The 11,805-nt window shown below is 43.1% G+C and overlaps 1 protein-coding gene across 1 annotated transcript; it reads right to left on the bottom strand.

The window, feature by feature from the left end:
* Positions 1–211: 211 nt before the first annotated feature.
* cotl1 (coactosin-like F-actin binding protein 1) lies at positions 212–11,749 on the bottom strand. The gene is made up of 4 exons (XM_085778324.1): positions 11,327–11,749; positions 10,330–10,412; positions 2,293–2,450; positions 212–976 (listed from the first exon to the last, which is right to left on the bottom strand). Exons 1-4 carry the CDS (start codon positions 11,401–11,403, stop codon positions 866–868), a joined length of 429 nt encoding a protein of 142 aa, XP_085634450.1. The 5' UTR covers positions 11,404–11,749; the 3' UTR covers positions 212–865.
* Between the last annotated feature and the right edge of the window lie 56 nt (positions 11,750–11,805).

Here is an 11,805-nt window from a genome sequence, read left to right as displayed (position 1 = left end):
AGCTGTAGAGCTGCTGGTAGGTGGATTTTCCTACTTGTAGGAAGAGCCAGGCTGTTTTCCTCCTCCCAGTGTTTGTGCTAAGCTGAACTAACCAGCTGCTGGATCCACCAACTGTCTCATGTTACATAGGACAAAAAGCAAAAGGGTGTGTTTCCAACAATATCTGACTATTCCTTTAACATCTCAGTAAAGGTATGTTAAAGAAAGATATTCCAGTGTCAGTCGGGGACAGTTCTTAATCTTCCAGTTACACTTGTGAAATCAGGGATGTGCACAGTGCAGCTCATGCATAACCTTTAAAATGATCTTTCTTTAAAAGTGTTCAAATGCAAATGTTTCCACTTCAGAGGTGCACCATGAGCATTTCTACTGTCAGGATCTGAGCCAGCACTCAACGCCACTGACTCTGATCTGTTATCTGAGAAAGGCTTTTACTGAGAGAGCATAAACAAGCGGTGTAACTAGCCATCTATTGATGTATAAGAAACTATTATTAAGTAACATAAACAGTGTTTGGTTAATATTTGAAACACTTACTGTACACTGGTTCAACAAACTGCCCCTGGTGCACCTCTGCTTTGTGCGTGTTGTTGCAAATGAAAGAGTCGGTCACCATGAGGTCTTTTGGCATGACCTCATTTTAAAAGTAAAAGCGTGTGGTTAGTGGGTGCATTTACCTTTCCTCAGTTGCCCTCTCCATCCTGCCTCACCCTCTCCCCAAGAGGTAGCAGCCCTGCCTCCAACACTCCCCTGTTCCCAGTTATTCCAAACCCCACCCCACCCCACCTAACCTGACCCCACCCCCCCACCCCACCACAACCCAACCCCCCTGACCCCGACCCTTCCAGTGGACCGTGGCACTTCTCTACTCTGCCTGAGCGTCGTAGTTGGCTCCGCCCGCCTTCTTCAGCTCCGTGCGGATATAGTCCTCCTCCAGTTCCCTCAGGTCACTGATCATGAACTCCTTCGCAAAGTTCTGCAAAAACAAAACACACTTACGTGAGGAAGAGTACGACCAGAACAATCAAAACTTTAGAAAATGCTTAATGTGTGGCATGATGGGAACAAAAAGACAGCACAGGGTAATGTTTGACATCTCAAATCAATACTCAAGTTTTATTCAATTGCTCTTGGAATAATCAAAACGTTTTTCAGATTATATGACAAACTATAGTGTTTTAAGTCCGGACTCACAACATCTGGTTAAAGTGAAATCAGTATCTGGTCTTTTAGTACCTAACAGCTTTGGACACATGACACAGCAGGCTCATGTCAGCTGGTACCTCAAACCATGTTGATGTAGAACACCTAGCTCTGCTCAAGGCCCAGTCACTCCAGAAAGTGGCACGGAGGAACTACTGTGCATGTTTCCACGTGTTTTAATAGTAGTGACAGAATGACTACTCACATGGCTCGTTCAGGAACTATTGCAACTTGTCAGGACAGAATATTAAAGTTGCAATGTTGAGTGTTTGACTGATAGTAACTCACCAGGGCAGATCTTGAATGAACAGGTCCCCGTTTTAATTGATCTCATGTAAATACTTGAAACATGTTCCTATGGTTTTCTGGGTACAAAAGTGTTGCACGTGTGTTTTGGTGAACATGTGAATATAACTGTGTATAACTGTGTCACAGGTGACCTTTAAAACCAAATGAAGTGATTTTAACCATTTGGTGGAAGTAGAACAAGCACACGAGAGACTTAGAGCGTCCTCTCCTCTGATTGGCTGACAGTGACCTGCTATTACTAGAGCTCCAGAGAGAGAACTGAGAGATGAGATGTAAAGCTACATTGAGATGGCGTTTGGTTCCTAAAAAATCACAACTAGATCTTCTTATGGATCAAGTTCATCTTATGGATGGAAGTGTAACATATGGGACCTTTAAGTCTAATATTTACTTTCACTTTGGCTCCTGTCTGGGACTGTTTCACATTTAATACAGATTTGTTTCCATTCTTGATAATGATAGATAATAGATAATATTGATTAGTACAGCTTATGAGAATATGAGGAACATTTGGCACTGATTACATTTACAGTACTCAGTACAGTTGCTCACTCTTGCTTTGATATGTTACATATCAAATGTTGTGTATCTTGATCCTTTGATGCATTAAATGATTGTTGCCACTGTATCCACCTCCCTGTTGCCACGTTGTGTTTGTCACCACCCAGTTTCCCTGAGGGACTATTAAAGCTTCACTTTATCCTGTCCTCCTAATGACAACCAGTCCTTTAATTACATCTTCCTACGCACACACACACACAAAACCATGGTGTATCTGACCTGCACGATCTCTTTGACCAGCGTCTTGTCAGTGCTGATCTTGGCACGCTGCAGCCCGCTGATGTTCTCACCGATCCAGGTGATGAGGGTGAACTTGGCTCGTTTGCTCATGGCGTCTCCGGTCGTGATCCGGACGAAGCCGAACAGACGAGCATCATCTGAGGAAAGAGATGGAGAAGACTGTAAGACACACATACACACACAGCAGTAGGCCATTGTTACAACAGGCAGGTACTGACTGGCCTCCTGTCATGTGATGTAATGATACACTCTGATACACTGTTTTTCCCCTGATGGTGAAACACTGCAAAGAAATGTTATATAACTTAGATATAACGTCTGTGATCAATGAGGTAGAATAGATCACCAGAGTAGCAGCTTCGTTCCGTTACATCAGTCAACCTACAGCTCAATAGAGAGTGCACAGCTTAAATGTATGTATTGGGGTTCAAGATAGGTCACATTGGTTCTGCTTTTGCACTGCATCAGCAGAGTGAAGCTTTGTGGAGTGTGTGTGTGCCTGTGCGTGTGAAAGACAAGGAAGTATTTGGGTCAATAGACTAAAGGTTGCTTTTGTGAGCCTCACAGTTAGTTGTGTCCCTAAGCTCTGAGTGGCCACACCCCTCACTGCCACGGTGGTCCACTACAGACCTGACTCTCTGTGAACACAGTCCGAATTCATACAACTAGACTGACAAGGAAAAATGTTTCTGCTGCTCTGTCTTTTCTGATTCAAACATCTCTCTTACAGTAAGATCTCTAAAATCGATTTAAACAAAACAGTGTCATCAGAGAACATTACTGTATCGTGTGATGAAAGGACACAGGCCAACAGCATCACTATATAGGAGGACACACATTGGTAAGATAGGAGAAAGTCTGAAAGTGTTATAAATACAAACTAACTAACATGATCATAAAGTAGCTATGATATGTGCGTCATACTGGACAGGGTGGCACATAAACTCCATTTACGCAACAGGCTGACATCTATGAGCTGTAGTATGTTCAGCTCAAGCCAGGTTTCTGTCTGTATTCAAAAGAAAAAAACATCAGTAAACTGAATAGACATCACGTTCAGAAAGAAATAACAGAGATGTTTTTTTTTGTTTTTTTTTCATGAAAGAATTAACTGACAACACACTGACAAATCCTTCACTATCATTTATGAATAGCAAGCAGTGGTGCAGAGTTTCTCTGTACTAATGGCTAATGAGTGTAATCAGTGCTCTATTAAGAGCCTGTGCTTGACTTCACATCACTGTTAACAGCCATCATTTTGGCAGGCAGGAAACATGCTTCTATCTGTCCTATCAGCAAGTAATTACATTTGAAAATGAAAAAATGACCCATTCCCACTAAGCAGAGACTGTGCGGAGGAGTTATCATTTCATTCGCTTTTAATAGGCGTCACTGGAATGTATATATATCAGCACTTAGAAGCAATGTAACTTCAGAGGAAAAGCAAGGTTTGGTTATTGTCCTTTTCTTCTGGACACTGTTTGAGAAACTGCATTTGGTTTTATTTGTAGGGACAGTGTGAGGAAAAGCCAACTTGTTTTAAAGTCTTGATTTGGATTGAAAGAAGGAGTAGGGAGGATGTAGCTGAGGAAGCTCACGGTATCATTGTGCAGCAACAACACTGACAGATGACTCATTGTCTTCCAGATGTTCAGGTCTGAGCTACAGGGCAAAAACATCCCCAGCTACGGTGGCCCTGAGAGCTCAAAACACTGCAGCTTAAGAAAACAAATGCAAATGGACAAACCCAAGCAAATTCAGAGAACAACTTCAAGGTTTTTTTCTGTTGTAAAACTCATGAAGATGTTTCTGAGTTTGGTCATGTTTTGTCTATTTGCATGTGTTTTCCTAAGCTGCAGTGTTTTGAGCTCTCAGGGCCACCGTACCCAACTGAATGACCTCTTTTCAATGTTTTGGCTAATCTGACTCTGTCAATACATTCAAAGACAGTGTTCCTGCACTTACAGCTCAGAGGGCAGCACTACTGACACATCCAGCAAAAGTCACTGTCAAGTTTTAAAGCGAAGGGGGTTAGTCCACACACACACACACACACACACTAGAGCTGTCTGCTGGCCCACTGGCACCACTGCACCTCTGCATCCCCCTTATATGTGAGACCTAATGAGTGACTGGAATCTGGTGTACTCCATCAGTACTGTAGGTGCAGGAGGAGCAGTACCTGAGAAGACAGCACACACACACACAGACACACACAGCACAGCAACCGGGTAACACTTTTACATAACACCGCCCCTAAAACTCAAAGTGGAGCTGCAGTGAAGAGCAGCTCATCACCACTGACTGAGATACCACTGCAGTGAGTCTGGGAAACATTATGACGCTGTGTGCACCAATATTATGCTCACCTGTTTTTTAATGGTGGCAAACGCATGTAGAGTATAAAACTAAATCATGTCACTCACTATATTCAAAAAGGTTGCAGAAATTATAAGACATTTAGTTATGTCATTTAAAGGGATATGCCAACATATTTTTTTTGTGTCTTGCCTCACTCCCGAGTCCATGACCAGCAGATAGACACCATCCTTTCGACTGTGCGTGCAGTAACAAGGGAGATACGGGCAGAGATGGCGCACCGCTAGTTAGCTTAGCTCAAACGCTGGAAGTGTAGGGGAGCATACGTCAGTCCGACTGCCCAAAAGTCCGACGGCTCATTTCTCCGACTACCCATTCTACAGTGTTAAGGTTAGGTTTAGGTTTAGGGTAAGGTTAAGGGTTAGGGCTACTTAAGTCGGAGAAGTGGGAGGTCGGACTAATGGACGCAAAAATAAAGAAATGTATGGTCGGAGAAATGGGTAGTCAGACAGACGTCATGCGCCCGGAAGTGTATAGGTAGTGTTAGCCTGCCTCCTACTCGAGCCGAAATCAGCAGTCAGAAGCTGATTTAATTTTAGCTCTAAACTCTGTAAATATATCACTTTATCGACATTTCAAACATGGCGATAAAAGTAGCCGTTTAGATCAGCAGTGTGTCGTTAATTTCGACGCTACTCAAGCTAGCCATTGTGACCAACGCACTTCCAGTTACTTTCACAAAATAAAACACCCGTTGCCCTTTACATACAGAAAACCATGACGATAGAATTTGTGCTTTTACTTTGAAATAGGAAGCTAACCTACCCTCGACGTAGCTAGCTTGAACCAAAATAAACTGTCTTTGCTTGAACCCTCCGTTTTGACTGATCTTGTCCCGTTACCGGCATTTGACCGCTCAAGATGCCTTACCGGAGAGTTTTGTCAGCTCTGAGACGAAGATCGGCCCGCCGGTTTCCGTTTAGAGTTGCTGAAGAGTTTCTCTGATGACTTTAGGTGGAGGCAGTCTAACACTACCTATGCACTTCCAGCGTTTGAGTTAAGCTAATTAGTGGTGCGCCAGCTCTGCCCGTATCTCCCTTGTTACTGCACACACAGTCAAAAGGATGGTGTCTACCTGCTTGTCGTGGACTCGGGAGTGTGGCAAGACACGAAAAATAAATGTTGGTGTATCCCTTTAAGACAGTAAATAAGTTTTGATCATTGGTTCCTGGTTGTCAACTGTGAGAATTAGTTTTAGATATTAGAGGTGTTGGTCTATCAAAAACTGTTTGAGTAAGTCTCTTTACTACTATCTACTGCTTTATTGACTGCACCAGCTGCTCTTCCTTAAAGGGACAACGAGGAGTTTCTATTCGGTTATAAAAAAGTCTCACGTTAATGTGGATGAATCTCCGCTACCCACACTTGTTAATGGGCCCATTTTCGATAAATATATCGTTCTGTCTCTATCGTTATTTTGTTATTATTAGTGGTGGCGGAAATGCTGGTCGAGCCGACCAGCGTTTCCTTCATGGTGAGTCATGAGAATAACGCAGCCAAATCGCCGTTTATGGTCGGAACTACGACGGTATGTGAACCTCTTTGAACCTCTGACTTTAATTATTGATGAATGAAAACATGAGTCCGTCTTGCGCCGGTCAAAGAATTTTACGGTGCGCGCAGAGGCTCATAAATGTAGTGTGAAAACGCTTCACTTTTCCAAAACTCCTCGTTGTCCCTTTAATGCTGAAGAAAGACAGAAAGAATGGTCAAAAGTGAAGCAGCCAGGGTCATGATATTTGTCATAACCAGTGGGTGCTAAACTTCCACATCATGCATCTCAGCACTGTCTTACTTATGACTTTTACTTCCTGGAAAACAACCACATATTCCCCGTCCACACCCGCAATTCATAACCCAGACTGTTTCTGTCACAAAAGGCCACAGCATGACACGTCAGCGATTCAGTTTGCTGCTCTGCTCAATTGGTTGACCCTCAAGGGACAGAGAGTCAAGTTCTTGTCTCACTTCAAAACACTTAGGCCTACTACATTTCCCAGAAGGCAACTCGACAGCATGTTTCATGAGATACTGCCTGTTAAACATCTTCCATCTTTCAAACCACATGCTACAGTTTGTATCACAGGATTAGTGACAACCATCAACGTTATTCTCTCTCTGCAGAACAACAGGAACGTTCTACAACAAGTTACTGATGATTCTTTTGATTTACTAGCAGCCTTAATTCAAATTAACTCAAATAAACTTCCAGCTTTGGGTGTGATACTGAGCTAACATTTTTTCCACAGAAATTTTACACTTGGTGGTACATTTAATCACTTAACAATGTTAAAGATCCCATGTTCTACACTTTTCTGTTACATGCTGGTCCATGAGAAGATTTGTTTGTGGTTTTAAGAACCAAAAACATCTTAATGTAGTTTTACATCTGCTCTCTCTGTCTCTCTGGATGCAAACACTCAGAGGAACTAAATCCTGTCAGTCTTCTCATTGGGTCCAGGTCGGCCATTCTGGGGGCGTGGCTAACAGTGGTGGCTGCTTTGTTGTGACATCGCAAAGTTACAGAGGTCCTGACGGCTTGTTTCAAGGCTTAGTTTGTGAATACAGGCTGTGTGCCTTTCTCTATAGACTGAGGCCATGGTTTCACAGTAATAATATAGAACCTATAATTAAATAACACATGGACTTCTTTATACTGTATGGCGCTGTAAGCATCAACCTTTATACTTCAGGAGAACTTAAGGTACTTCATTTTAGGATGATACATCCTGGGGTTTTCCTGAAAGTGGTAACAAGTTTATATAAGTTACGTCAGTGTTGAAAGGTCTGCTGATTTTGTTACCTGTGTATTTCTATGTACCTGTTGTAGCTGCTGATAAAGAATTTCCTGGCAGAGACTCAGGCACTGTTGTCAGATCAGACCAGCTACACATTAATGTGAGCAGCCACTGTAAAGAGTCTTATCAGTGGCGACACAAAGGATATCATTTATTTCAACACCTTTCCTTGGGCAGCAACACACATGCACATGCACACACATCCCGACGGTGTCCTCTGCAGGCAGCCTCTCCCCTGCAGCAGAGAAAACGGCACTGAAACTACCACAGTGATGAGACAGCAGAAAGGACTTTGTGGCAAAGACGTTGGTCTGCATAAATTGTCTTTGTTTTAGCTCACCAAAGGTTGGCAGGTGACACCGGAGCTTCCTGTCAGAGCTCCCTCAGCCCACACTGCGTCTCCCTGCGCTACAGTCTAGAGGCTGAAGCAGTCTCCTGTGGACGGTGTCAGGAGCTTTTGATGAGGAGTGCTGTTTTCAACATGTTAATTGAGTCCAAATTTGGTCTTGTTTATATCACTGCAAACATCAGGGCCTGGGCATGGTTACACCAGCCAGTCGCTAGGCCATTTAACTTGGTGGGCAAAGAATGAATCGTACTAGTTTTGTTACCACTGAGATCTTTTAAACCGGGTGCTACTCTTGGCAGAACTTCAACCACAACCAACACTGATCCATCACAGCATATTGAAATGTAATGTTTCCTTGGAATATACTATAATATTCATATCTGTGGTTCCCCAGAGGAGGAACCCTACAGTTTGGGTGATCCTCTGATCTTTCCTCTACTGTTACCACTACTTATAAACAATAAATATGCTGTAAAATGATTTCCTTCAAAATTTTGTGAGGCTGTTTGTGATGCCCAGAGGATGGACAGTTTCTACCCTCGGCTTTATTTTTATGCTCACAATGATAATGCTAATATGCTGATGTTTAACAGATATAGTGTTTACCATGGTAAGTGCAGCTGAGGACAATGTCGGTATTTGGTGATAAATCAAAGTAGTAGAGCCGACAGGGATCATCAACCTGATTATAAATCATCCTACAGGAACAATGAATGTTTATACCAGATTTTATAGGAGGCCATCAAATAGTTAGAGATTTTTCACTTGAAACATCAACCTCATGATCAGGAAGGAAGTAAAGATGATAGGACACTGTGTGGGAACCATGAATATCTGAATTAGTGACAATCCATTAAGAAGGTTGTGACATTTAATGGTACAAGTACAAGTCTGACTTGTACTTGACTATGTCCTGACTATTCAAGTCTCCAGGGGGTCATGCACTAGAGATCCAGAACTAAATTTTGTTCCAGTTCATCCAGTAGATGTTTCACATGACAAATGAAACTTTGACCTGCTGGTTACATGAGAGGAAGAGTAAGAGGGGAACATCAAGACAACAGTCCATCCTGTATCTGTAGAGTTATTTAAGTCTGGACAGAAGAGGTGGACAGACTGACCGACACGGCCCCCTCTAGAGCTACATGACTAAAACACCACAGTTCTGTTTGGTATGTTTCTATTTGAAGAGTGGAGACCTGAGAAACACATTCGTATTCACATTTCTTTTAGCTGATAGTTTGGAGGCCTAAAATGAGTCATTTATGATTCATGGTAATTTATTGATTGTTGATAGATCTTGCCAGTTAAAAATGGTTTTAAAATTATTGATGGCAAATCATTGACCCAGAACTTATCTATTTTAACTTCCTGCAGCTGTATACTGTAAGTTAAATATCACCATTCAAAGCCGGCCCTCCCTCTCTAAGCTCACTAGACGATGAGTCTGCACCAGCTCCTCCTACACTCAGATGATTTTTTTTTCCTCTGTAGTTACAACTTCACCACTAAATAAGGGAAACGAGTCCACAGACAGAGAGATGTCTGATAATGTGTGTCATCCCTGAACTACAACCAATGACAAATTCACCAGCCAGGCTGTAGTAAAGCACAGAGATACATGAGTTGTTTCAACATAGGAATGCAAGCTATACTGGTGAAACAGAGAGGAGTGCAGCCCTGAGGCCGCAGGCTTTAAAGACAGCAAGAGCAAGCATCAGAGACAGCCACACCCAACATCTGAGCAGATGCTTTTCCCTAGAGGACACAGAAAAAAGGACCTTACATCAGAGTGTTAGGCTGTTTTTTCTCTATAAGTCTCGCCAGTGCCCATTAGATGAAGAAGTTTGCTGTTCTGCTCTTTTTTGTGAGGGACAAAAATGAGCCTCATGCAACTTGTCACTGTGCTGAATACACACGATCAAATTAGAGAGAAACATGTTTAGAACAAGTATTCCTATGGCTATAAAGACAGCAATTTGCACTGGAGGGAGTATACAGAATTGAGAGGCATCACAGGTAGTGACAGGTATAAGATAAACTTGGATGAATGTCAACCAGCTCAACCAGTTTAAAGTGCACTTGAGCATCTTGCAGTTTTAATTTAGGAGCAAAAACTGCACAGATATACAAAAGGTTGACCTTTAATGTTTCACCTTGTAGAAACCACCCCCTCCTCACACACACAAGATATGTTAGAAAAAAATATGCAATGCAATGCATAGAGTGTTAAGTGCTTTGACAGTAGTCACACAACTCAAGGCCAATGGGTGAAAGAGCACAGAGTCTTAAAAGATTAGTGTCCTGCCAAGTCAAGCTGTGTGGCATATAGGCAGTTTAACCTGTCCAGAGACTGAGCAAACACACACACACACACACACACACACACACACACACACACACACACACACGCACACACACGCACACACACACACAGGCACACACACACTCTCTCTGGCAGCTAAGGTGCCAATAAAATGCGCTCTTTACCTGTGCACATCCTCTTGAAGTCCTCATAGTCAGTCCCTTGTCCTGCAGCCACGATCCTGGAGCCCTCATACTTAAACACAGCCCTGAGGGATGCAGATACACGACCATTAGCTATTACCCCATATATTATGCAGTCTCATGATCTGTTGATTCACAAGGGCGGCATTATGCACATTAAACCCATTTTGCAAGCCGAAGCAATGCGAAAAATGTCTAAGACGCCCATGCAATGTGGCAGCTGTGCGTCAGCCATGTGCAAGTGTCACTACTATAACGTTATCCTCTCTGAATACGGGACAAAGGAAATTACTTCTGCCCCGCTGGGCCTGATAACTGTGCAGTGTGTGGCCGCTGAAGAGCCAGAATACAGATCAGCCAGAGCACAACGACAGATCATTGAAAGCTTCATACATGTTTTAGCCATTGGTATTATAAGCACATGCACTGGGATAAAGCTTGGTGTACAATATGTTATCATTGTGAACAATCTACTGAGGTCTCAATTGCGGGCGAACCCCTGGTGTGCCATTGTAGCGCGCATTCAGGATTTCGTTGAACTGCATTCAAATATCCAGCAATTTAAGGTTACCGCGTCTATGTGCAAAAATACATCGGGTATAAAATACACTTCATACATTTTCTGCGTCTAGAGGAGTGAATGTATAAATCGGCATATATACACTTCGGCGGAAAATAGCGTATCTACAAAAAATCTTAACTTTCATTAAAAAAGTCCCCTTCTAATTTCCGCACCCTTCTCCACCGACACGACAGCGCAGCAGGGCGGGTATGTAGAGGCAAGTCTAACTGATAAGACCATAAAACCAGATGCTTCATGTGTTGTATGGCCGCCGAAAGCAACAATGACCACTGAGTATTCAGATGAGGTCTTCAGGCATGTGAATGATAGGTGCAACTCAGCAAATTTTGCATGACCATATAAAACAGCCTTATTCTTTAACGCGGTATGGACACGTAACCATGTCCGCACACTCACCAGTTGGTATCCGTGTTGTCGTCTCTGACTTGGTTGTAAGCCTCTCTGCAAGCCTCTTTATCGATCTGGGTTGCCATTTTCGGGGTGGATTGCAGTTAAAACAGGAGAAGTGTACGCGGTCTCAGTCCAAAAGCAGAGGGAACTAACTACACAGTAATAAAGCAGCTAAGTTGTGCAGTTGATGCTACACATGAGACAACTATCACTGACAGTGTGGCACAGCGATCCTCATTCCAAAATCACGACCACCGCACTGGAAACAACTGAGCCGGTCGGACTTAACAGAGAGAGATGACTCTTCTTCTAGCAGCTCCGTTCATTTCCTGTATATTGCCACTTTATGGGCGTTGGTGATGTTAGTCAATCAGGTTGCCAGCTGACAGACCGAGAAGTCCCCCAGACGCTGGATTCACCTCTTCCTCTGAGAGCGATCAGCAGCAGCAGCAGTCCGAGGGCGGCAGTCAAGGCAGCCGCAACCT

This window comes from Trachurus japonicus, chromosome 6, assembly GCF_045865225.1.
Source record: "Trachurus japonicus isolate A0001 chromosome 6, Traja_1.0".
NCBI lineage: Eukaryota > Metazoa > Chordata > Actinopteri > Carangiformes > Carangidae > Trachurus > Trachurus japonicus.
This window is presented reverse-complemented; position numbering and strand designations above follow the sequence as displayed.